Source organism: Myotis myotis, unplaced genomic scaffold, assembly GCF_014108235.1.
Source record: "Myotis myotis isolate mMyoMyo1 unplaced genomic scaffold, mMyoMyo1.p scaffold_m19_p_10, whole genome shotgun sequence".
In the NCBI taxonomy this organism is placed as follows: domain Eukaryota; kingdom Metazoa; phylum Chordata; class Mammalia; order Chiroptera; family Vespertilionidae; genus Myotis; species Myotis myotis.
In genome coordinates, this window is record NW_023416314.1 from 47,964,310 (window position 1) to 47,992,126 (window position 27,817).

The window sequence follows — 27,817 nt, forward strand, 5'->3', positions numbered from 1 at the left end:
AACACACACACACACACACACACACACACACACACACGGATGTGTTATTCCTCCAGCTAGCTTTGACTAACCCTAACATTTAGAAGCAACCAAAGACTAAAATCCAATGTAAGGGGTTTAATTTTCTCTGTCTCCGGGAACGGGAGGTAGAGAACCTGCTTGTGGCCCTTCTATGAGATGTTGCATCTGGTGGTTTCCTGAGACCCTCTCAGCTGAGCAGGGATACCAGTGCCCACACCCTGTCTATTCCTCCTCAAGTCTCTCTGACTGTGCTGGCAGAGAACAGCTGATTTGCCTGAAACGGTGATAGCCAGTGTTTTTAATCATCTTCCTCAGCCATGATGCTAGCAGTGAGCTGGGATTACTGAAACCTCCAAGTCCAAGGTCACAGCAGGCTAGATACGCACATATTAACCTGCCTGAACCTTTTTTACTGGTAATTTCAGCAAAGTCTCTAGCCCTTCAGCCCTAGATATATTTTGTAAAAAGTCTCAAATCATGGTGATGCCTGTTCTAGGCAGTTGCTACAGACCTGATGTGCTTCCTTTTCCTCCTCTGTGTCTGTGGCTCCCTGAACCCAGGGTTCTGACTTTCTGTTTGTTTCTGGCTTCTCTCTTTTGTCAGCTCCTCAGTCTACCTCCTTTCTGACTCTGGACTCTGGCTTTTGGCTCAGCTCTTGTCTTTATCACCCGCTCCAGTTTTGTGTTTTTTTTTTTTAAACTTTGCCCTTTCTTTCTTTCTTTCTTTCTTTCTTTCTTTCTTTCTTTCTTTCTTTCTTTCTTTCTTTCTTTCTTTCCCCTTCCTTCCTTCCTTCCTTCCTTCCTTCCTTCCTTCCTTCCTTCCTTCCTTCCTTCCTTCCTATCTTTGTATTGATTTCAGAGAGGAATGGAGAAGGAGAGAGAGATAGAAACACCAATGATGAGAGAGAATCATCGATCCGCTGCCTCCTGCAGGCCCCCTACTGGGGACCAAACCTGCAACCCAGGCATGTGTCCTTGACTGGAATCAAACCTGCGACCCTTCAGTCCACAGGCTGACGCTCTGTCCACTGAGCCAAACCGACTAGGGCACCCGCTCCAGTTTTGGAGTCTACTGCGAGCTCAGGCGAAGACATTGTGTGGTATTATCGAACCCTGGCTCCAGCCCCCATGAGGGATATGAGCTGATTCATTGAGCACTGAAACAGAACTGTGACCATTTCCCGAAGCAATCTTGGCCCAGGTTAGGCTGTGAAATTGAACTGTATGCCATGGATGATTTCAAACCCTGAAAGTAGAGGTGGATAAGCAACATGACACAGTGAGAAGGCATGAGCCTGGAAACCAGGCAGGTTGGTTCTAATCTTGAGTGATCTTGGGAAATGTTTAATCCTGTTACTTCCAGGTTCCTAATTCACAAAATGGGGATAACAACATGGAGTTCACAGGGCTATTATAAAAAGTAATAAGATAATATATACAAGGTTATGGGCCACTAGTACACAATAACTAGAAGTTCCTGTTATCATCATAATCATCATCATCACTATCATCATCATCACTGTCATCATCACCTTCTTCCAGACTATGGCCTAATACTTCTAACAACTGTGAATATGTATCGGCTTATGAAACAATAACCTCTTTCTGTTGTCCAAGAGTTATGTCACTAAGCCAAATCTTAGATATTTCAGACTTAGAAATGCCAGTATTGGTGCCCAAGAAGTGTCTGAACTCTCTTGGCCCCCAGGTCATCTACCATAAGCACACTTTTTCTTTTACTGAAGTCACTGATGAAAATGTTGGACAAGCCAGGATGAGCAAAGAGCCCACCAAAAGCTGCCTTCTGGTTGCTAATGACCAATCCTCCCTCCTCCCTCCCCCCCCATTCTGATAGCTCTACCTCTTCTCTTTTGTCTCTGCCCTTCTGCTTTAACCCCTGTCCTGTTACAGACTCTGGTTCCCAGCCATACAGTTTAGCCAGTCACGCTCCTTTTCAGCTGTCAATCTACACATTATTCTGACTGTCCGGAGTGCCTGTCCTTTTTCCTGCCTGAAGAACACACACTCATTCTTTGGCACCTAGCCTAACTGCCACCTCAGCTGTGACACCTGACCCAACTTCCATGTGTCCAGTTGTTACTCTGTCCTGGGGGCTACTTCAATACATACAGGTGCTTTCAGCCCTACCATTTTGACCCTGAGTGGGTTATGCCATGCTAGTGCTTTAATCAAAACTATACTCACAGTCCAGCCAGCATGGTTCAGTGGTTGAGTGTTGACCTATGAAGCAGGAGGTCATGGTTTGATTCCCAGTCAGGGCACATACGTGGGTTTTGGGCTTGATCCCCAGTATGGGGTGTGTAGGAGGCAGCCGATCAAAGATTCTCTCTTATCATTGATGTTTCTCTCTCTCCCCCTTCATCTCTAAAATCAATAAAAAATATTTTTAAAATAACAGAAAAACTATATTCACAGTGACAAATTTCCATACAGAAAGTATTTTCTGGAGTAAATGTCACTAAGGCAATTTAATACTCTTGGTCAATTTTCTATATAATGTTATAAAAATCCATTTCCTTTTATGGTAATTTCCAGTTTTATCTTACTGGATTTTTTTCATTGAGGTTAATACTTTTTTGTATTGATTTAACAATAAAGGTATAATTCATCCATCAGTATTTTTAAATCCACATCACATTTTACAATTATGGCCTCCATCACAGAGTTTTCTTTTATGGTTGTAATTTCAACCAAGTTTAGTTTTCCTGAATCAAATTTTGCAGATGAAAATGATGCCACTATTCATTTCTTCAACCAATTTTTCAATTTTAAAAATGTTTACTGTGTTCATTTTTATTTGTCACTTTAATTTGTGTTGACTATTATTACTCATAGTTTGGAAAAAGGATAATTGCTTGCTTTAAATATTTTTTTAGGAATATTGCAAGAAAAAGTGTGGACATATTTTCTGAATTGTGTATTCACTACAGTTGCCATTGGTGGATCAGTACCACAGAGGTCCCTGAAGTCAACATGGAGGGAGGGGTCGAAACATCCTGTTTAAGCTCATGACATTTCTATAATTTTCTATTAGGCCGGTACTTAGAAGATGGTGAGGTGGTTGTCTCTCCAGTTAGACAGATAGCCACTGAAAGGCAGGGTTTTTGTCATTCACCTCTAGTTTCCAGCACCAGCAAGTGGGTATTTAAAGAATAAATGAATGAGTAAATATGTGAATGAACCCACAGGAGATCATGAGAAATTTTGTCTTACTGAAGGCCACTACACGGTGCCTACCTATGTAAGGCACAATGTCTTCAAATATCAGCTTTACCATTTACCAGTCATTGGACAGAGGGCAAGTTATGTCACCTCTCACCTCTTGGTGCTTCAGTGTATCCACCTGTTACTGGGGGTAATGTAAGTACCTGAATCACAAGGTTGTTGCAAGGAGTAAGTTAATACACGTAAAGCACTTAGGACAGTAGCTCACATACAATTACTGCTACATTACTGTTAACTCAGTATTATGATCATAAATCTCATCTGTCTTTCTAGTAATACAGAGAGATGGCCATGCCTTAAACAGGTCCAATTATAGGCAGCTCACTATCCCATTAGGCATTCCTTTTTAAAAAAATGGTCCTAATATCTGTTTCTTGAATTGAATTGATAACTACATCCATTACAGCTTCCATTCCACTGTTCATAGCTCTGATCTTATATTGTAGAATATATTCTCTTACATTTCACTGGCATACCAAATCAAAACCTGTTAACTGAGCACATACTATGTCCCAAGTATCAGTATGAAAAAATTAAGTGCTCAGAATTCCTGGCATCAAGTTTGTAAAGTCTAGTCGTGAAGTAAGAGGGAAAGATGATGTTTGTGTCTCTCACACGTCTTCTCCTCCTTTGAATTCAAGACCTCCATGATACAAATATGGAGAATCCAATTTGCAAACATAACATGACATTCAAACATTTGTAAGTTTGGACTTACAAACATAACATAAAGCCCATATAATTGATATTGTGTGATATTAATACATGAATACACCAACATATCAATGGAACCAGAATGTAAAATCCAGAAACAGATTCAAATATGTATGGTGATTTAGTGTATGATAAAGGTAGTATTACAAACCAGTGAAGACAAGATGTTATTTAAATAGAAGGTGTTAGGATAACTGGATGGCTATACAGAAAAATAAGACCTTGGGTCCATTCCTTATACCATACATCAGGATAAGTTCTGAATAAAACAGAGATTACAATGTAAAAATTATAATCATACAAGTATTAGAAGAAAACATAGGTGAATACCTCCGTAACCTGACAGTGGGTAAGTTTTTCTATGACTGAATTCTGGAAGCAAGAAGGAAGAAGACTGGTACATTTGTTTACATTAAAAAGAAAAAGACTTTGCATGACAAAAACACCAGAAGCAAAATCAAAAGATAAGTCACAAACTGGGAGAAAATATTTGCAATGTATATGACATGCAAAACATTACCATTCCTAACGTTAAAGAGATTCTAAAAATAGAGAAAAGACTAACAATTCTACAGGAAAATGGGCCAAAGATATGAAAAGTTCATAGAAAAAAGAAATGTAAATGGCCTTAATCATATGAAAAGCTGCTCAACCTAGCTCTTAATAAGAGAAATGCAAATGACAACTACTCTGAAAGCCATTTTTCATCTGTCAGATTGGCGGAACCCCAACTATTCAATAACATAGGTTGGTTGGCTGTGAGGAAGCAGGCCCTGTCATCATTCCTGCTAGGACAAAAAAGCATTGCCCGTCTGGAGAGATATTTGATGAGGTCTAGCAAAATTACACATGCATTTGCCTTTTGATCTCACAATTCCATTTGTAGGAATCTATTAAGATGATAACCAAGTAAAATATAAAAAATATGTTCACAATACTATTAATCATAGCGTATGTCCTCAAAAGGAAACTGGTAGCATAAACTACGGAATGGTCACACACTGGAGTAATATGCAGCCACAGAAAAGCAATGAGAAACATATCCTTATACTATTATCAAGTGATCTTCAGAAAAAATATACATCATGAAAATAACAACAAGGTAGTGAAAAGTGTGCATAGTATACTACCATTTATCTAAGAAAGAGATAGGTGACTATATGTACATATTTACTTATACAGTCATGCTCCACTTAACAATGGATACATCCTGAGAAATGTGTCATTAGGCGATTTCATCCTTGTGTGCACATCATAGAGTGCGCTTACACAAACCTGCATAGTACAGCCTTCTACACACCTAGGCTGCATGGTACCGTCTATGGCTCCTAGGCGACAAGCCTGAACACCACGTTACTGAACAAAACACGAGATTAAATCAAGCGCAAGAGAAATTCATGCGATCGTACGCCACACAAGACATATGATATGAGGCTGCTGACAGAGTATACAGAAACATTTTTTTATAAGTAGAAAGAGTATACTCTAAGATAAAGATAAAAAGAATAGACTAGCAAATACATAAACCAGTAACAAAGTTGTTTGTTATTATCTTTATCAAGTATTATGTACTGTACGTCACTGTATGTGCGATACTTTTGTGTGACTGGCCATGCAGTAGGTGTGTTCACACCAGCAACACCACAAACACATGAGTAATGCGTTGTGCTATGACATCATGGCTGCTATGCCACAAGCGATAGGAATTTTTCAGCTCCATCATAATCTTATGTGTGATCAACATCATTTATGTGGTTCATCCTTGACAGAAGAGTCAGTATGCCATACATGACTGTAGTTTTTAAAGTTCAAAGTAAAACAGAAAAAAACAAAATATTTTTGTACAGGTAATAAGGAAACAGGATGACAACGGCAGTGATAGAAGGTATATTTTTCTGAAAACACTGTCTTTTACAGATTTCACTTTGGAATTATGTAAATATTTAATAGTGACAAAAAGTTAAATATGAAAAAAAATCTATTCCTAAAAATTAAAAGCAAAATGAGACAAATGGGCCTGTGTATTAGGTCGGTAAGATTACAGTCATTTGACAGTATATCTCTAGTGGAATAAAACCTAGACAAAAAGAAATGCAAAAAATATTAAACTGTTCTGAGACAGTTGTGTGCATACCGAGGAATAAAACAAACAAGTAAATATGTTGGTATCATTAAAACCCAGAAATTTTGGCATGGGAGAAAGGAAATGTAGATATAAGATGGATAAGGTTAAGTAACAACCCAGTAGTTCTAAATTTGCACCAGAGAGATCACCACGAATGCCTGGAGTATTTTATTTCTACAAAGATAATTTCTAGCTCTGACTACTGAAAAGACCTAGAAACATGGACCAAGCCAGTAGCAATATGCAGCCCTGGATGGAGGCTGTAAACAGCACTGCTCACTCAAAGACAGCTGGGCTCCTTAGGGACCTGGCTGACCACTGGTAGGGAGCAGGAACTGCACAGGTGAGCCTGGAGCACTGCTGCTGGCAGCGAAGCCGGCAAAGAAGCAAAAGGACTCAGAACTAATGCCAATAGACTCTCAATGGCCAAAGGTGAAAATTTGCAAAAACAATAAGGATGTTAAATGTAATGAACTGAGGTACATCAAATATATGAAAATTCATAATGACACTAAAAATGCTAAAAATGAAATGTTCCCCTTTGGAAGGTGGTGAAAAATCAATTCAACACTTTGAAAGCTGTTATAGAATTATTTATTCTGATGTTTTTAAATGAACTTGGTTGTACTTCCCAGCAACCAAAGAATAGGTGATTGTGCACCAGCAGTTATTCCAGCTGATAAATGAGGAAGGAGAAGTAAAATGGAAATGTCATCATTTTGCCATCCCTAATGAATTATTGGATCTGGGCAATAATCAGCAATGACGGTTAGCATCACAAATGGGTAGACAGATAGGCATTGTGTGCTACGTGATGGAAGTACAAAAACACTGCCTATGAAATATCCTTGCTGCAAAACTGAACCTACATCTCTAGATCTAACTACCAATTTAGAAGAAATATATGGGACAGAGGGACATGTTAAATGACTTTAGGGGAACACAACTGAGAAAATCTAGACCGTGGGAGTCTCTATAGGACAAATGGCCTGATCTTTTATTTATTTTTTAAATATATTTTATTGATTTTTTTACAGAGAGGATGGGAGAGGGATAGAGAGTTAGAAATATCAATGAGAGAGAAACATCGATCAGCTGCCTCCTGCACACCCCCTACTGGGGACGTGCCCATAACCAAGGTACATGCCCTTGACTGGATTCAAACCTGGGACCCTTCAGTCCACAGGCTGACACTCTATCCACTGAGCCAAACCGGTTAGGGCATGGCCTGATCTTTTAAAAAATAAATTACAAGGAGGAACAAAACACATGGAGGAGAAATATAGTAGATTAATAAACACTTGAAAAGGTATATTAACAATTGGATCTTGACTCAAGCAAACAAATTGTATAACCAAACAAAAACTTAGGAGAGAATTAAGAAACGAACACTGAATATTTGATGGTATTAGGGAATTCTTTTCAATACTTTTAGGACTAAAAATAGTATTGTGGGCATGTTTCTTTTTCTTTTTTAAAAAGTTCTCATTTATTTTGGATACATATTAAGGTACTTTTCCATGATATAATGTATGGGGATTGCTTCAAAATAACTAGAGTTGCGGAGGATTGGATTGGGATAGAGATTAAAATCAAACAGGCTATGAGTTTTAAAATGTGTTCAAACTATGTGATTGATACAGAGGGATTGATTACATTATTATTTCTATTTTTGCATACATATGAAATTGTCCATAATAAAGAGGTTGTTAAAAAATCCCATTTATGATAAAATATCCAGAATATAGATTATACTACCCGAGATATTATATTACTTGTTGTAGAGGACACTTAAGTTTAAATCCCCTTCCTATATTAGGGACTGTGTAATGTGTAATTCTTGGGCCTCTGGAAGCTGCAAGGAGGCATATATGACTGGTCCCTGTCCCCTGGAAGCTACAGCATGGATGTATAATTGAGGTTTAGCCAACAGTAGGCTCTCACTCAGGACTCGGAATCCTGGTGAATATAACCAATACCTGAGGAATGGTGCTTAGTATCCAGTAGTAGGACATCTAGTCAAGGCAATGGTCTGTTTATCCTAAATAGACCATGATTACCACTTGGCGTTGGCTATGGTTCCTGCTATCTAGTCTCGATTTTGGCTTGATTTCAGCATCAGCTTCTCTAGACTTCTCGTTAATTATTTGAGATATCCAATGGCCTGTGATAAATCCCTTTTCTCTTTCAGTTATCCTGAGTCAGATTTCTTTGCTTACAATATAGATTCCTAAGTGTTATCTGAATAAAAAGTTCAGTAGGACCATAATAATATAAATTAAAGAATGTTTTAAAAAATAAATCACTATATAAACTATATGATAGTGTACTTATACAACATATATCTACACATATAATAGATATGATCATGTTTTGTATAGTATAGATAGAACACTTCATAGTGTGCAAAGCACTTAAATTGATTTCTTGTTATCTTTATTGTTAAAATAATGACTATAATATTGAGATAACACAGAATGAGAATGAATTAACTTTTTTTGGTCCACATAAACATTTTTAATCTTAAAATATTATAGGGTAATGATATCTGGCTTGCCTACAGCACTTGATTGCTGTGTGCATTTAACAGGGTAATTGTAGGGAAAGATTTTTGAAAATATGTATGAAAGGCATTGCCATTGTTACTTAGAGGATAGAGGAGCCACAGATGAACCTAGTCCAGGGACTAAGATATCTCTGATACCGGTGACTATGAAGTTTGTAAAGTCTATTCCTCCCACTGTGTCCATACCTTCTTGCTTCCTTCATCCCTGAGGCCCTGTGCAATGGCCTCTGGCATTTTCCTAGGGCATGCCATGCAGAGATCCTAGATACTCCATGGCTGTGAAAGAAGACTTAAGAGAGGGGATGAAAACTGGCAGACTAGGACAATAGAAAGATGTCACCAATTTAAAATAAAGCCACTCTTTGAGGTATTGAGAAATCTCAAATGCAAATTTCTGCTTCATTAAGCCATTAGATAAGGATACCCGGATGAAGAGAACCTTTAACAATTCCTTGGTGACCCCAAGGCCAAACGTGGAGCAAGTCGGCTGGACTTCCTCCTGTCCTGGGCGTTGCTCAGCTTTATAGGGTGTTGGGGCAGAATCACTCACAGGGAGCTGTCCCCCACCCAGGCAGACTTATGGTGAGGCTAGGCAAGAGCGGCAAGGCTGGCACTGGAGCTTGGGTAACGTGGGTGAGCCAGAATAAAGAGATTTATCCAGCAGATGGTAAAAGGTCAGTCAGCCTGGAGGGTGAAAAGCTGTGTAAGAGGCATTATAATAACAGACCATATTCTAAAGAGACGGATGAAAATAAATGTTTGAAGGTAGAGACTCTAAAATGCCAAGAACCCATAAGGGAGTAAAGCACAGATATCCAAAGAGTCAGTGACTTGCAGATATGCCCCAGTGGGTGTCCAACAGAGAGTCCTGTCTGGTCACTCTCTTCTCTGTGATAGAGTCCAAAGAGCTCAGTCCAGTCAAGATCCATCTACATCTTGGGCAAGATGGGGAGGAGGAGTCTCTTTCATCTGAATGCCTGCTCTGGACACCCGGTAGGCCACTGGCCCAGTTGTGATGCCAGGCTTTCTCTCCCCCTCCTACCTCTATGGTTTCCATTCCAGAAAACTGGAGACAACTGTTGTTTATATTAAAAAATTTAATTTCAAGGAATTATAAATAGGCTAGGTTTCCAGATCAGTTTTCCTTTGTCAATTCCACATAATGAAGGAGTGGTCTCTTTCAATAGCTGAAGTTTAACAAGTTTTACATTTCCCAAAGAAATCTTTAGATATGTATGTGCATCTTTTGTCTTATTGAACAGAGTATACAGAATATAATTTAGACTTTTCTTTATGACTTGGGACTGTTAATAAGATCAACAATTGCGCTGTAAACCTGGGGATCTGTCTGGATGTTTGGTCCTGGAAGAAAGAGATCCAGGCTGCTGTGCTTTTGGTCACTTAGTATCTATTCTGCATTTTATGTTCAAATAGCTTGCATGAGTTGGAATATTTTGTTCCTTAAAAGTGAAGCAGTGCTTGATGGTATAACCACCTGACTTAGTTTTTCATTTGTGAGAAAATTTTTTATTTATGAGAATATTTTAAACTACAGATTCAACTTCTTTAATGGTTATAGGATAATTTTTGTTTTTATTTCTTCCTGTGCCAGTTTCATAAGCTATATTTTCCTACCAATTTTTTCATATTGTTATTTGTTAGTTTCTCCTCTCCCCCTCTACTCCCCTCTCCTCTCCTGCTAAAAGTTTGTCATTTTGATTAGTTTTTAAAAGAACCAAGCTTTGGCTTTATCAGTCCTTTCTAATAAATATTTCTATTTCATTAATTTCTGTTACCTTTTTATTATTTTCATCTAGTTTTATTCTTATTTTTTCTAACTATTTATATTGTATATTTAGCTCATTAACTTTCAGCCTTTCTTTCTTATACAAGAATGAGATGCTATACAATTTCTCTTAAGTACTAGTTTAACTGCATTTCATATAGTGTGATATGTAGTATATGTGTTATCATTCAGTTAAAAATACTTCCAAATTTACAATTTAATTTCTCTTCTTTGATATGTGAGTTATTGAGAAGTGTTTCACAATTTCTAAAAATACAGCTTTGTCTATAATTTTTGGTTATGGACTGTTCATTTAATTCCATTGTGGTTAGGGAAGATGGTCTACATGATGTTGATCCCTTGAAATTTATTAAATCTTGTAGTTGTTAGATGCAGTGTTCTATATGTGCCCATTAGATTCAAACTGTTGTGTTGGTCTATCAATTACTTGAGGAATTTATTTAAATCCTCCACCATCTTAGTGAAGATGTCTATGCCTTATAATTCTGTTAATTTTTAGTTTATATAAATTAAGGTTGTAGAACTAGGTGCATAAAAGCTTATAGTTATGTATTTCTGATGAATTGCACATATTATCATTTTGTAGAAATCTCCTTTACTTACACTAAAGCATGTCATATTAGTATTTTTTCTTATATTAATATAACTACAGCAATTTTCTTTGGACTGGCATTTGCCTGTTATAACTTTTTCCACCCATTTAGATTTGAACCTTTCTGTATTATATACTTCAGACATGTTTCTTAAAAATAGCTTACAGGTAGTTTTAAAAATCTAGTCTAAAACTATTTGTCTTTTAATTTAGTCCATGCAAATTTAGTGTATTTACTGATATTTGGATTTATTTTTACCATCTTATGTTTTTTCTTTGTACCACCTGTTTTACTTCTCTCTTTCTTATTATTTTCATGTTTAATTTCCCCCTCCAATATTTTGAAAGCTAGGTTTTCTACATCTCTGATTTTTATGGCTCCTCTAGAAATTTTAATATGCTTATTATATTAAAACTTAAAGTCAACTAGTATCCTTATTAACAATATAGGCATTTTAGAACACCTTTATTACATTCATCCCTCCCAATTTATTTGCAATTATTTTGCATTGTAGTTTTCAATTTTTTTAATTCATTATTTTTTAATTTTACTTATTGTTGACAGTATTATAGATGCCCCCCATTCCTCCTCCTTTCTGCCTCTCCACCCAGCCCCTGCCCTAACCCAGGCCTTCTCCACACTATTGTTTGTGCCCATGGGCTATGCATATATGCATATATCTTTTTAGTTAATCTCTTCCTCTTTCCTCCACCCCCTTCTCTCTGAAATCTGTCAGTCTGTTTCATGCATCCATGCCTCTGCATCTATTTTGTTGGTCAGTTTACTTTGTTCATTAGATTCCATATATAAGTGAGGGCATGTGATATTTGTCTTTCTTTAACTGGCTTATTTTGCTTAGTATAATAATCTCCAGGTCCCTCCATGCTGTCACAAACTGTAATAGATCCTTCATTTTTACAGCCACATAGTATTCCATTGTGTAAATGTACCACAGCTTTTTAATCCACTCATCTACTGAGGGGCACTTGAGCTGTTGCCAGATTTTAGCTATTTTAAATAATGCAACCCCATAAACCATTTCTATTGTGCTATATACCATCACTATTTCTTTAGATTTACACATATGTCTTGTATGAGCTTACTATTTTTCTTTTATCTATTTACCTTCTGGGATCATTTTCTGTATTTTAAAGTATATCCTTTATAATTTTATTTGCCTTTTAGTGGCAACTCTTTCAGTGTTTGTGAATCAAAAAATGACTTTCTTTTTTGCCTTAGTTTTTGAAAGGTATTTTATTAAGCATACATATATAATTTGATAATTATTTTCTCTCAACATACTTAAAATAGTATTTCATGGTCTTCTGGACCATTATTGCCATGGAGAAGTCAATTGTTTCTCTACCATCAATCTTTAGTTGGTCTATCTTCTCTTTGTCTTTGGCATCTTGTAGTTTCACTGATATGTCTGGGGGTGAATATATCTGTATTTATCTTGCTTTGGATAGATTGACTTTGTGAACCTAAAGACTGGTCTTTCACCAGTTTTGACATATTTTCAGTGATTATCTATTTAAATATTGCTTTTGTCTCATCCTCTCATTTTACCCTCTCCATTTGGAATTCTAAAATACTAGATCCTCTCCCTCAATTTTAAATGTCTCTCAACCTCTTTTTTCTTTATCATCCTAGGCTGATTTTAAATAATTTCTTCAGGTCTATTTTCCAGTTTACTAATTTCTTTCCTTTAACAATGTCTGTCTAACTGTTTAATACATCCATTAAGTTTTTAATTTTATTATTTTTAATATTTTTCATGCTTGAAATTCTATTTTATCCTAATATGACTGATCTTTTTATAGTCTCTTGCTTCTTATTCATATTTTAAATGTGTTAAAATTTTTATTTAAATATATTATACAACTTATTTTATATCCTGTCTGATAGATTCAATACCTGAAGACTGTGGATCAAATTTGGCTGTCCAAAGCTTTTGCTGGTGTTTGCTCTGGGTGCTTTGTTTCATCCCTATCTTTGTGTGTGTGTGTGTGTGTGTGGTTTTAAGTGACTGCATATCCCTTGGAACTCTAGCTGTGGGAAGTCTGTGGCCCGAGTTAAAGGGGTCTTTCCCCAGAGAGAACTTGTACACACTTTTGCAGATGCCTAAGAACTTCCAACAACTTTAAGCTAAATACTATTCTTGAGGTTTTCTGGACCAGGAAATATTTTGATTTTAAGTTATAAATCTAAGGGAAGGATTCATAGAAGACAATTTTTTCCTATCTTCCCAACAGAAGCCTGAGAGGGTGAGGATGGGAGTATCTCTAATTCATCTTTATACTGAGATCATTGGCCTATGGAGTCCCAGCTTCATGGGAGCTGTGTGTGTGTGTGTGTGTGTGTGTAGGGAGGGAGGATATGTTATTACACTCTTTATCTTGGGCAAGCCTTGGGCTTTGTATTCTGTTCTTGTACTCTATGAAATTGAGAAAACAATCTTGAAGTCACTAGATTCTTCAAATAGAACAGACTCAGGCTTTCTCTAGGTTCCTACTTTCCCTTAATTATTGGTCTCTGTATTAGTTTCCTTGGGCTGTGATAACAAAGTACCGTAAGCTGGATCACCTAAAAACCCAGAAATGTGTTCTCTCACAGTTCCAGAGGCTAGACGTCTAAAATCAGGTATTGGCCATGCTCCCTCCAAAACTTCGAGAGAAGAAACCTTCCTTAAAAGAAGGCTCCTTCTTTCAGCTTCTGGTGGCCTCACGCATTCCTTGACTTGTGGCAACATAACTCCATTCTCTGCCTCCATCTTCTCATGGTCATCTTCCCCGTGTGTCTCTCATAAAGACCCTGTAATGTTGGATTAGGGTCCACCCTCGATCACTAAGACCCTGTTTCCAAATAAGATCATATTCACAGGTACAAGGGGTTAGAACTTCAGCATATTTTGGAGGGGATGCAATTCCACCCATAACATTCTCTAACAATTTCTTAATTCCTTGCCAGCTTTCAAATGCTTTCTTATATATCCTAGCACTTTCATAGCCATCAATTATGTAATCATTATGAATTCTACACAACATCAGCTCTTATTTCCCACTCTTCTCATTCTGCTTGGCCATAGTAGCTCTTTTCCTTCTCCCACTAAGTTGTGGACTTAGAAATCATAAGTTTAAAAAAAACACACATTAGAAATGATTGCAAGATAAGAATAAGGCTTTAAATGGAAACTCAGCAGACACGATAATGAATAAAGTAGAAGGTAATTGCTGCAAGGACATTGTAATACCTTTTTTTGGGTGTTATAAGGGCTTTTATCTCTAGATCACTGTGGTATAACTATCTAGTCTTTCAAATCATAAAGACCTGGGGTTGGACTCCTTCTCCCCATCTTATAAATTGTATGACCTTGAGATGATATGTAAGCTCTTAATTTCACAATGTCCTCATCTGAAAAAAAAAGGAATATTACACTAGCAGCTACTTTTTAGGGTGTTTTATAGGTGGATGGCATAAGCAAGGTGCCTAGCACAATCGCTGGCACAGAGCGGGTACTGAATAATTGTGCAAATGACACTATTTCTGTGTTCCAGATGGGTAAGGACCTTGAATAGTGGCCTCGGACTAAATGAGGTGAGAAAAGCAATGTCTCTCATTTTCACACACAATCCTGTGGGGTAATTGATGGGAAATCCTAGAAGAGGAAAGGGAGGTTCAGAGATATTAACTTATAAAACATAAAAGAAAAACACTGACAACCACACAAAACGTGAACATCTATTTTAGAGATGCTCAGCAGTTCCGTGTTCTTTACAAAGGGAACTAGAATTCAAATGAACTAGCCCCACCTCTGTTCTCAGCTCTGCCAGCCAACAAGTTGCTGGGTCCCTGCTTTAAAAGCCACCTTTCCTTCAGCTCCGATGACACTTCATCTCCGTAAAGTAGGAGGGAAGAGATGAAGGAAAAACCAGCCAGGCAACATTTTGCACTGTATTTTACACCCTGAACACGAAACCACCAAAGATTTTTAACAAGTATTTGACAGGCTTACCCAGGCCCATGCTCAGAACAGCTTTATAACCTAGGCAAGGGGAAGCCAGAAATCTCCCATCACTCCGTGATTGACTCACAGACGTGTTGGAAGCAGAGTTCACAAATCTAATTCCTTTCTCCGTTCCAGATATTTTTACCCAGAGAGCATAAGTGACTAGAGGCTAACCTGCTCGCTCAGCCAATTCCTGGCAGCAACTCCTAGTGAAAAAGATTATGTTTGGGGGCAAGCATTTATCCAGGAGCGGCGCTGAAATGAGATGGTTAGGACGCAGGTGGCGGATAAATGACCAGTGTAGGGACAGCTTTAAAAATGAGGTGGTTATGCAGGCACTGCCCTCTATGAATATATTAGCTCCCCAATAAGCCTGTGCATTTGACTGCCTCCAAAGCACTGTCTCAGGTTCAGGGAATACAGTTGTCAGAAAGTGTTTTCTGAGCTCTTCTTCAGAGAAGCTGCTCCTGCTGCCAGTCCTCAAAGCCCTAGTGTTCAGGCTAGGGAACAAGTCCAGCTCACACAGTACCTGTCAGGCCACTGCAGGTGGTGTGAGATGCTCATTGGAGGTGCCCAGTCTCCCCTCAGGGCAAGGTGGAGGATGTGCGGGACCAGCAGGCTATCCAGTGGGTGGGAGGGCTAAGGGGGTCAGAGTTGACAGGAAGGTATGTCCAAGCTGAAGTCCCTGAGTAGGAACTGAATATTAGAAACTGGAGACACCAGGCACAGACAGACACCAAGGCCAAAGGTGTGAGAGTGGATCACCGGTAGGAGCCAGCCAGGCATCGGTGCAGTGTGCAGGGGGGGCTGACAGTGCGTGCATGGATGTGTCAGGCTGCTTAAAGATCCCCATGGAGAGGACAGTGGGGACCACTGAAGGGACCAGCCACAGTTTGAATGTTGGGTTTTTCATAGGATCACAACCTAGATAGAGGCATGGGCTTCCCCCTAGGACCAGGTCCTTTGTTGTATCCATCATCCCATTCTTGCCAACCACCAGGGGACCTGTGCATGCCATCAGACATGGGGAGGGGTTCATTTTGGAATTATCTTTTTGCCGGAAGCCAGTTCCAGCATGTCAGCAGGGTTGATTCATCTGGAGTGGCAAGGGCATTTCCCCAAACCTGAAAAGGGTAATTGCTTGCTGCCAGACAGCTCAGGGCATCTCAATCTACATGTTATTGCCTCCTACTGGCCAAACACCCGAACAGCCAAAGGCAATTCCCCAATCTGAGAATGGATTCTGTACCTGTATATCTCCACCTTGCCTTAGGACAAATTGTGTTAATAAATAGCAAGGGGTCCTGAGACAAGGAGAACTTGGTTTTCTTTCGCTAAGTCTTCTCTGACTCCCTATAGTGCCTTTCAAAATTATGTTTCAAAAAAAAAAATTATGTTTCATACCTGGACTCTTATTTAATTTACGCACAGCACCTTCTCCAGATTGCTGAACCCTTCTTGATGCCGGATTAAGACCCCCGGCATCTTTTCATGGGCCCAGGGAAAGGGGCAGAGCCTAGGAAATGTTCCTCTAGGATGAGAAACTAAATGGTGTCTATTGAGGATTCATACCATGCAGTGATGGCTGTGATGGTCCCCATGCTTTGAGGTGGGATTGGGGCCACCTCCAGAAAATGGTATGAGGTATGAACGGGTCTGAGGGTCTGACCAGCATGGAATGTTTTGCTGTTTATATTCCATGAGTTTATTTCCCTGTAGCTCTCTCTTGATAAAGGCTTTAGAACTTTAGGGGCCACTGTGGAGGAGACAGAGAATATGAGTGAGAGATCCCAAGGGGAGGTGACTCTGAGGGTCAATCTTGTTCATCCAGCCTTTGATGCCTGCACCTGGAGCACAACTTTGCTCACTGCGGAGAAGCATATGTTTGGTTTTAACAAAGAGGTTGTTTCCTTGAGTTGGGAGCTCAACTCTTCCATTTCCCTACCCCCAACCATGCAGTCTCTGAGGTTTCTTCCTGAAAATTCTGTAGGTGCCATCCTGTGTCACTACCTCATCCCCATCAGTGCTGCCTGCATACAGATGAACCAAGCTTAGTGAATGGTTGAATCAGTACATGACCCTCAACCTTGAGCCCCATTTCTCCACCCCCTAGACCAGTGGTTCTCAACCTTCCTAATGCTGCGACCCTTTAATTCAGTTCCTCATGTTGTGGTGACCCCCAACCACAAAATTATTTTCATTGCTACTTCATAACTGTAATTTTGCTACTGTTATGAATTGTAATGTAAGTATCTGATATGCAGGATGTATTTAGGCAACCCCTGTGAAAGGGTCGTTCGACCCCCAAAGGGGTCGCGACCCACAGGTTGAGAACCGCTGCCCTAGACTCATTCACTCTTTGGGGAGCTGAGCCAAGCCCTGTGGGTGAGAATCCCTGCTCACCCTGATCCCGAGCTCGACGTTCTCGCCTCCATAGACTTCCATGCCTTCATCCAGTAAGCCAATCTCCTGGAAGTACTGGCGGTCCACAATGAAGCATCCAATGAGGGCTGGGCTCCTGCAGAGGTGAGGGGAGGTGGGCCAGGTTAGCAGAGGGGCTGTCTCATGGTGCTGTCAGGGGAGTGAGAGCACTGGTACCTTCCCACCAAGAGGAGCTGGTCCTTTTCCTTCCTTTGCTGCCAAAGCTGGTGCAGAGCTGGTTCTCTGAGCAGCCCTCATAGGTCTACCCTCACCAGCTGCCCCAGGGAGGCTATTTCAGCAGGGCTGCAGCAGCCAGCTCCTGTCCTGGGACCAGCCATCAGCCCCCTGGTGCTTGCATTTGTGTTAGCCCACAGAAGTGGTGCTCAGCCTGCCAGTCTGGGTTGAACGTCTGTATCTATAGTTGCCCTGGCCCCTGAACTTTGAACTGCACAGCCCTTCTCTGTTTCTACCTGGGCGCCCTGCCAACTTTCTCACCCTTCCCCAACTTGGGTTCTGCATGCCAACCTTGGTCCACTTAGAAAAGTTAGCTGGGGCGTTGGCTAGCATGGTAAATAATTTGGATTTTATCTATAGACAAAGGAGGGTCCCTGAGAAACTTTAAGCAGACAGTGGTATGAGCAGATCTGTGTTTTTAAAGATCTGTGTTTTAATCCTTGAGCAGCTGAGGGAAGTCAGATTGTAGGAGATTGTATGGAAATTAGGAATCCAGTTAGGGAGCCTGTTGCTGTATCCATCTAGCCCTGGAAATGATGAGGACCTGGGCCAAGAGTGGAGATAGGGATTGTCTAAAGACATATTTTACTATAAAATCAGCAGAACTTTGAAAGAGATGAACTATGGAGGTAAGAGCGAGGGGGGGATCTGGATGGCAGCTGGCTTTCTGGCTTAGGTGATGGTGGGGTGGAGCCACACATCAAAATTGGGTACAGAGAAGAAGCTGGCTTCAGAAGCAAGAAGTATTCCTTGCTGGGGACACTGGTCTAAGGTGCCTGAGGGGCCCTGTGGGGAGATATCCAACAGGTAGGCCTGAGATAGGACACCTGGTCTAGAATTCAGCATGGGTCTTAGGCTGGAGCTACATGTCCACAGTTAGTAGGTCCAGCAGCTGGAAGGCCTTTCCTTGGTGAGCATGAGCGTGGGGCTCACCGACTGTGTGGATGCCCAGCACGGAACTTTACCAGGAGTGACCCACGTTAGGTGAATCAGCATGAGGGTGTGTGGGCTGCTTCTCTGCTGGGAGCCATGACTCTGCATTGTTCCACTGCACACGGCTACCATTTCTAGTTCTTGTGTAGCAACCTATCAGCTGGTGGCTGAAGGATTTGGAGGGGAAGAGAAAAAAAGGAGAAATGAAGACTCTTCAGCGATAAGAAAACTGGTAATCACATGCAAACAGACCCATCTTTGAAAGTGGAAACTCATCCACGTGGGGAAACAGCTATTCTGCAGGCTATGTCTTTGGAGAGTACTGAGGCCAGAAGCTGCTCAGGCAGAGACTGGTGCCTGGGGGCCCCTGTCCCTCCTCCTTTCAATCACAGCATTTTATTCTGAATGGCTTCACCTTCCCTAGATCGCAGGTACGTAGGGTGGTCAGTCCACCTCAAGCACTTCTCCTAAGCAGAGTGAATTCCTGCTCTGGTGGGAGACGCTTGACCTTGGCCTTGGAAGTGAGTGCCTTGGAAAAAATCCCCATTATGGCTGTTTCTTTGAGAGAAGTTCCCTAGCCTCTTTGAGCCTCTGATTCCATATCTATGAAATAGAATCCACTATATAACCTCACAGGATGAAATTAAGTATTGAAATCCTCTGGGACATAATTGGTACTCAAAAGATCATTTTAAAAGAGGCACTTGCCCATTACAAAAGCCCAGAGAATCCCCTCTGTAAATCATGGTGACTTAAGACATAAGCCCAACAGGCAGGCAGAGTGGGTACTCAGCCTTTCCCTCAGCATCCTGCAGTGCTGAACTGAGCTGGCACCGCTGGACACATAGGACGGAGCCATCCCCATCTGGCCAGACCCAGTCAAGGAAAGCGCACAGGCCACCTCAGGCAGTCCGTCACTTATTAACCAGCGAGGGTATTAAGTGGGCTCAGTCAGCCTGAAAGTTGTGTTAATTTATACCTTGTCTCATTCCCCCCCAAATTAGAAAAAGCTTACAAGAAAAATGTAAAATACATGGAAAATAAAATAGATAAGTGTCTGAAGAGACAAAACATTCACAATGAAGTTGGGGGCTAGTTAGAATGCATGTGCAGCATTAGGTCCTTCTTCAAGTGGATCCACAAAGTAGACCCCGAGCTTCCTGGTGGCTGAGGTGAACATGAGCATACCTGGTCTTAGAAATAAGATTTATGGGTCCCATGTGGAAATAGCATTACTAATTCCTCAGGGATAGCAAGGGTTTCTTTGACTGGCAGTGAAGTTGAAAGAAATCTCTGATGTCAGTCTTCTTTAAGAGGTCAGTCACTTCAGGACACAGTGAAAAACTATCTCAAAGACACCCCTGCAGAACGCAGCAGAAGATACCTCTGGGCTCTTGCTGCAGCTTATGCAGTCTGTGGACAAAGCACCAAAGTACAGCCCATGGAAACGGGCCCAGGTGGGCATGATACATTTATATAACCGACAACTTTCTGCGGAGCTGTCTTTATCTAGGGATAAAACCAGGGATGTTTTCTCCATTAATATACTTTCTCTCAGCCAAGGTCTTTCTAGCAAGCAGGGGAAGGAAAATTTGAGAGTGAGACGCTATTCTTTGTGAAGGACCCAGAATATGGGTTTACGAAGACCAGGCTGAAGCAACTAACATCAGTGCAGGCGTCTGTAAGAATGCTTGTTACGTGGTGGCGTATTTCCCTCCAAAGATCAACAGACCTGGGCAGAATTCAGCCACCCCAGGCCTGAGCTCAGGGTGGGTGACTAGGGGGATGACAACTAGGCATGGGATCTAGCTGACCTGGGTTTGGATCCTGGCTCCCCTGGCCAGAGCCTTTGGCAGGGCCATTCTCCTTCGCCAGCCTTGCTCTCCTCATCTTGTGAAGCAGGGATGACACAATAGCTGTCACCAGGTTGATGAGGAACAAATAAGACCATGTGTGTAAAAGGTCCTTGCACACAGGGACCTCCAAACAAATATTGAACAACACAAAATTGTGGCAGGGGCCTAACAGATAGGTAGTCAAGATAAGCACAGGAGAGCCAGGTGGAGTTCTCTTCCATCCCGTTTTAAATATGAATACAGTGTGTGTTTTTTCTTCTGGCAAGGAAGTTGTGATCTTAGATAATAATCACCCCTCTCAATTACACTTTTCATAATCTTCCTTCCTCATGTAATACAAAGTGACATCGAGTTTCTAATCTCTTTCATTCCAGGGACTGTCCCCTAGGCCACCTTCTGGTGTGTCTGTGCGTTTAACACGCAGCCCTTTGCAGGGAGCACAAAGGCGCCTGATCTGTGATTAACCAGACAGAAACAAGGGCTTGTGGGGACGGCTGTTTCAGGAGTTCTGATTCATAAAACAGGCTGCACATGGGAGTCATTCGGGGGTCTATGAAGGTAGCAGCAAAGGCTGGAAGGGTTTGGGACCTTTGAAATGCAGTTTGAAGTTCCTTTCGTCTGAGTCCTAAAGGATACGCTCAAACATCAGCAAGGCCGAAGCGGTGCTGTGAGGTCTGGTCCTGCCTCTCCTTCCCTCCAGCCTCATGGCCTCAGGCTGCTCCCTTTGAACCTGCTCTGTGCCCAGGAACTCACTCTGCTCCTTCGCATATGGATGCCTCCACCCTAAGCCTGCGATCCCCTACTTGCCCTTAGAAACAAGTGCAGATGCTACACTGTCAGCAAAGGATTCTCCCTACTTTCCTTGCGGTTTCCACCAGCGTGGTGGAATAATTTGTTATTCCAATTATTGTGTCTATCTTTACTCCACTTCAGGATTTTGCTGGCAGAGATTGACTCTTAATCACTCTGGATCCCAAGCACCCAGCGTAGATAGTAGTTGGCTCCCAGCAGGTGCCCCACAGCGATGTGCTGGAATGAGTAGCTGTGAGCCTCTGAATGAATCTGGGAGCCATGGCTCTTTGAAAAGAGATCACAGAGCTGGTGAGCAGTGAGTGACTGGAGGTCACTTGTAATTCCTTTCCACCACCGCTCACCTCACCCCACCCACCATCCCATGATGGGACTGGAGTTTGGGGAGTAAGGGTTGTGCTGGGAGGGGAGCTCTTGCCCTGGAGGACGAGGCAGAGAGATCGCAGGTAAGGATGCTGTACCTGATCGGGGCCGTGGAGTTCTCCAGCTTCCACCAGGCCTTGGGGGGGTTTAGGTAGCGGCACCACAGCTCCCAGTCAAAGCCCTGGGCGGCCAGCGGGTACTCTTCTATCTCAAAGTTGTCATATTTGATGTTGTCAAACGATGGTGAGATGATCCGCTTCCGGTTCTCCTTTATGCGGGTGAGTACGGGTTCAGCCCTGAGCAGGAGGGAGGGAGAGAGGGGTTATTGCCTCCAAGGTGAAGAGACACCAGATTGATGACTCCTAAAGCTCCTCCCCTGCGGAAAGAGGGAAAGACACCTGGACATCTCCTCCTGGGCAGGGGCCCTACCAGCCTCCCCACCCCTATACTTCTGGGCTGGCAAGAGGCCCAGCCACTCCTTAGCACCTTCTGGGCTGAGCTGAGAGATTCTTCGTGCCTTACATCCGTGTGTCTGGTTGCTTTCATTTTTTTTCACTAGAAAAAAAAAATCAAGACTTAAAGGAAGAAGAAACAGATCTGAGGTTCCCTGGGAAGCTTTCAACATGGGCTTTGATTTTGCTCAAATTTAGCACATTAACTAGGAAACAGGCAGATGAGGAAGGCAGAGACAGGGGTGAGAACAAACTTACTTCATGCTGCCTGGGGCCTTCCGTCTGTGCCCCCCAACCCCCCACACCACCCCACCCCACCCCACATGTTCGCCTCTGCCCAAGGAGAGGTGGCAGGTCTGGCTTCCAGGGAGCCAGAAGCCCTTACGGGCACCAGGCAAGTAAAGTGTTTGCAGAGAGTAATGATAAGCTTCTCATTAATAATGAATTGTTGTGTAATTGTTTATTTAAATCAGCTTGAAATAGTAAGTGTCCCTCTCCTCTCCTGGCTATAAATCCAATGAAAATGCCTTTTAAATAGTCACAAATGGCAAGCAGGGACTTCAACTATGAAAAACAGCCGCAATGCAATCTTAATTCGGCCTGTTATGTAAAAGTCTGCCCAAATCCAGGCATGCTGCGTGCAGGCCCGGCTGTTCCTTCCTGCTAAATGGCACTCTTTACCCCACTCCAGAGAGGCAGGGTGGCACCTGGAGTCTGGGAGGAGAGCAGACCCAGCGCCATCAGGCATAGTGGTCAGAAGGGGGGTTCCCTCAGCCATTCCCAGTGCCTGGTCCTCCCATGCCCAGGCTCTCTGCAAAGTCACACACAGGGGCCACAGACACCCTCTGGCCTGGAGGGATGTTGGTATCAAGTGCCCCACCCTGCTCAGATGACACTATTGAAGGTTTGTGTGTGTTCTCTTCCCCCTCACAGCAGCGGTGGCCAGAGCAATAAAGGTTTCCTAAGACCGAGTTTCACCAGGAGGGAGAATCTGCCATATTGAGCTACCACTGGCCTGGCCTTTGGGGAACTGAGGGCACTGGTGACATCAAACCACCTTAGCTCCCTCTGCCCACTAGGCCTTGGCTCGTCGGTGTGGTTGGGCTTCTGTCTCATATCTGGTCCAGCTCTCACTTTCCTGGGAGTTGCAGCCTAGTCCCTAGCCAGGCTGGCACTCTCTGCTTTGCCCATAGCATTTACCCTTTTGCCAGAGGACCACGCCAGCCAGAGTCAAGCCTCATGTCACTGTATCCTTTAGACACTGTGTGTTGACCCTATTGACCCCTGACCCTCCCCCACCCTGAAGGGGCAGCCCTTGCCTAGTCACTCACATACCCATATCTCACCTGTTCCCAGAATTCTCTGCTTACCCCCACATGACTGAGATCCCAGCATGCTTTGCACCCATCTGAGTCGAAGCTCCTGGACCACCCTCCTCTCCTGATGGGCACTTACCAGCCCACATTGAACTCCACATGGGCATCGAAGAGTGCCACTACAGGGGCAGTGGCTGCCCTCCAGCCGCTGACCCGGGAGCGGATGAGGCCCTCCTGCTTGCTGTGGCGCACGACTTTGATGAAGCCTGGCTTCTGGCCATTCACCTTGTCCACATACTCTGTCAGCTTCTCCTTCAGCTCCTCTGTGAGGAAGAAAACGTATTGTTAGCATAATGGGAACAATCAAAACATACCCCCTTTCGTGGAGAAATGACCCCCAGAGAGAGGTTGGAGGGTCCATTCCCCTCCTTGGTCTTCCTTGGTGCTCCCCAGGATGGCCAGTGCAGCTCAGATTTGAAGGGAAAAATAGAGGTGAAAATAGCATTTATGGAGCCCAGCAACTTACATAGGATCACATGCCTACACACATTGACGATTTAATCTTTATAACAAGCCCTTGGGAAAATGAGGCTCAGAAGGGTTTATGAACTTCTTCAATGTCATGCAGCATGTGAGGGGGGTGTGTGTGTGCTTTTAAGCCGGGTCTAATGATGGCACAAACCACATTCTTCTCACCAGCTCCTTCATCCCAGTGCCCTCCACAGTCCTCCCCCAATCCCGAGGGAATGCTGCATCTTCGGAGCTGGCAGCCCAGGACCCACTCCTGCTGGGTCTCCATCTCCCTAGGATGTGCGTGACCAGGAGCTGTGCCCTGTGAGCAGCTGCATTGGTTTATTGCCTGCTGTTGCTGGGCCTGGCTATACACTGAGTCCCCTGCTTCTTCATAACTGTAAGTGGGGCCTGAGCAACCCAGCAGGACCCCTCGCCCCTCCACTGGGGAGAGCACAGCAGCCACATCCACTGTGTTCTCCACAGCAGCACAGGCAACAGCCTATGAGGGTGCCGTCCCCCCAAATGATGACCTGAGTGGGCCACATTCTCCCACCTGTGACCACAGCACCTCCCCAGAACTCGAGTTCCACTCTTTTCCTATGTTATCAGTACCTGCCTCTCAATCACCCTTCCTACCACCTGCTCAGCCAGGCCCTGGACAGACCCACCGGGGCTGAGCCCCCTCCTTATCAGAGAATGAATGGTAGGAGCTCCGTGTCCCTTGGTGCCCAATCTGGGCCCCACCATGTAAGCAGCCCACTAGGTGTGAGAAAAGGGCACGAAGCAGCTGGCACAGTGCCAGGTGCATGGTAGGTGTGCCCCACGGCAGCAGCAGAGTGTAGTAGAAGGACAGTGGTTAGAGTCAACAGCACCGCATTGTATGTCTGCTTTACTAAACCAACTCTGGATGTCCATGAGGAAGTTTGGATGGGGTGAGTTTATTTTGCATATGGGAAGGACATGAACTTGGGGTGACTATAGGGTGAACTGTTATGGGTTGAATTGTGTCCCTCAAAGAAGATATGCTGAAGTCTAACCCCCTGTACCTCAGAATATGACCTCATTTGGAATTAGAGTCTTTGCAGATTTAACCAAGTTAAGATAATGGCATTAGGCCCTAATTCAACATGATAGATGATGGATACGGAGTTAGGCATGCACAGAAGGAAGACAGGTGAGGAGACACAGAGAAGATGCCGTCTGCCAGCCAAGGAACACCTGAGCTCACAAGGCGCTAGGAGAGAAGCCTGGAACAGACCCTTCCCTGCCGCCTTCAGAGGGAGCGTGGCCCTGCCTACGCCTCTAATTTGTACCCTAGGACTGACAGACAATAGATTTCTGTGTTCAAAGCCACCCAGTTTGTGGTGCTTTGTACTTTGTAGTCCTAGAAAACTAGGTTGTTATGAGGATTAAGTGGAATTGACGTGTGAAAAATGCATAACACACAGTAAATGCTAAAAAAAAGTTAGCTCCCTCCTTCCTGCCTCACAGTTTCCATCACTGGGAGTTGTAAGGGACGGAGATCCATCTCTGGTTGACAAGGCCTTCTTCATAATCTCTCATCCAGAGCCATCTCTTCCTCCTCTTCCCTGACCCCAGGTTAGAAGTCTGCTAGCAACAAGGCCATGGTGGCCAAACAGAAGATATGAATGCGTGCAAGGGCCTCACACCAGGAGGACAATGAGGCATGATGGTCACTGCCAGAAGGGTAAGCCCTCCTGCAGACATTGACTTCAAATCCTTTTACACATGAAACTGCCCAAACCGAAGGCTGGAAGGATGGTAGCCCTGCTTGAGTTACCATTGCAGAGGTGAGGAAACCGGGCATCTAAGGAAGAAATGCTGAGAGGGAGGCCGGAGCCTCTGGTCCTGGACAGCTTCTAACCTGCTCTGTGACCTTGAGCAAGTCCCTATGAATCCCAAGACCTCAGAGTGAGTTGGACAGGATACTAAGTTAGTTTTGAACCAATTATCCATCAAAGGTGTGAACCCATGTCTATCCTGATGAGCGATCCTCCAGCCCCTCCACTGACAGGGTCATTCCTCACGGAGTTACACAGACTATGACGTTCTTTTTTCTCTTGCCCTCAAGTGCCAGGGTCTCTCAACCTTCCACTCACTGGCCCAAGCCTTATTGTGTGGCCACAGAGGGCAGACCAAGCCCTCTTCCATAAGACAAGCATTTTGAGTTGAAGACCACCCTTCAGTTCTTGCTGAGGATTTCTCTAGGTCAAATATCTTTAGTTCCTCCTCATATTTCCTCATATATCATGAGTTCAAGTCTTTATACCATCTTGACCTTCCCTCTAAATATGTTAGTTTTTCTCTAACATCTTTAATCTATGCACCTAGAAATTGGCCCAATACTTCTGGAGTAAATTGGGCTATAGAGAATAGAGGGAACGAATCACCTCCCTTATTCTAGAATCTATGCCCCTATTCTTAGAGTTTAAGGTCACATTACCTTTGCCTACTTTGGACTCAAAGTGAGTTTACTGGAAGCAAACACCTATAGGTTCTCTCCACATGGTGCTGCCAAGTGAAGCCTCCTCCTGCCATCTCTTCATGCGGGGGTGGGTGCATGTATTCATGCTTGTGTTTGTGTGTGCACATGCATGTGCTGAACCAAAACATAGGATCGTATGTTTACTTCTATTTAATTCATTTTTTTAAAAGATTGATATTGTTTATCCAAAGTCAAAATGTTTCCCTGCCTGGTTCTGTTATCCAATGTCTGCTACCTAGCCCTTCCAGTTTTCTAGCTTCTAAAAGTGATGAGCCCGTGCACTTAATTCTCATTCAAGTCATTCTTTTTAAACAGTGTGACCCTGGTCCAGATCTAGGGCCAGTGGGGGCTGTCAGGCATTCTCATTCCAGCCCAGAGAAAATTCAGTTGACTTTTGGGCTGCCACCAACACGCTGTATAGCTCACTTTAGCTGATTTAAAAATGACCCCGTGATCTCGGATTGAACAGCTGACAGGGAGGCCCGGGGATGCCACTGTCGCACAAATGTCAGGAAGTTGGCCACAGAGCAGCATAACTCAGTGTGCCCCATGCTTACAGGTCTTCGTGTATGGTTGACAGGAGGCCTCTTAAAACGCTGTGTCATCACTTCAAAGTCTACCCCGCATATGTCCTTTTTAGGAATGTTAAATAGAGAGCTCATAAAACCTAATATTTGACAGTGAGGTGGCGAGTGTACGGCACTTGGAGTGAGAACTGGGGTAGTAACTCGCTCCACAGGTGAGAGTCGCTGCCTGTGGGGACCGCTTCTATGGTGTTGATGGGACAGGGCACTGGATGACTGCCCCCAAATGACCCCCCACAAACCCCATCTCTCTGAATTCACAGTCAGTGTGCAGCTGCCTCACACACTGACTCTGGGCTGGCCGTGTGACAACAGGGTGCAACAGGAGGGACCTCCTGCCAGTCCCAGGCCTTGGGAGGCCTGCAGCTTCTGCTTTCCTTCTCTGGCTGCCCTAAGTGAGGAAGCCGGAGCCAGGTCCTTGTGGATGAGAGGCCCAGAGAGGCCCCAGCCATTAGGCTACCCCACCGAGGCCCCAGACATGTGAGTGAGGCCACCTTGGATCCTTTGGCCACGGGCTGACTGTGAACACAGGGAACCCGGCTGACACCTCATAGAGCAGAAAGGAACTGCCCCTACCACAGAATCACGGCACCAGCCCTTATTGCAGAATTATGAGCCAATGAATGGTTGCTGTTTTAAGCCATTAGCTTCTGGGGTGGTTTGTTATACACAAAAGCTATTAAAACAGGACCTATTGTTCTGGTATGATGCTGGGGTTAAAATAAGATTGTGAACTCCTGAGGCACAGG

At 43.1% G+C, this 27,817-nt stretch overlaps 1 protein-coding gene across 5 annotated transcripts in view; it reads right to left on the reverse strand.

The window, feature by feature from the left end:
• Positions 1-27,817, reverse strand: part of GALNT18 (polypeptide N-acetylgalactosaminyltransferase 18) — a 296,165-nt gene that overhangs the window by 65,790 nt on the left and 202,558 nt on the right. For all 5 annotated transcript variants that reach the window (XM_036325391.1, XM_036325389.1, XM_036325392.1 and 2 more), the window contains exons 4-6: positions 23,605-23,788; positions 21,796-21,993; positions 17,484-17,598 (exon numbers count right to left, since the gene is read on the reverse strand). In XM_036325391.1, coding sequence (XP_036181284.1) covers positions 17,484-17,598; positions 21,796-21,993; positions 23,605-23,788 — 497 coding nt within the window. The remainder of the gene's footprint in view (positions 1-17,483; positions 17,599-21,795; positions 21,994-23,604; positions 23,789-27,817) is intronic.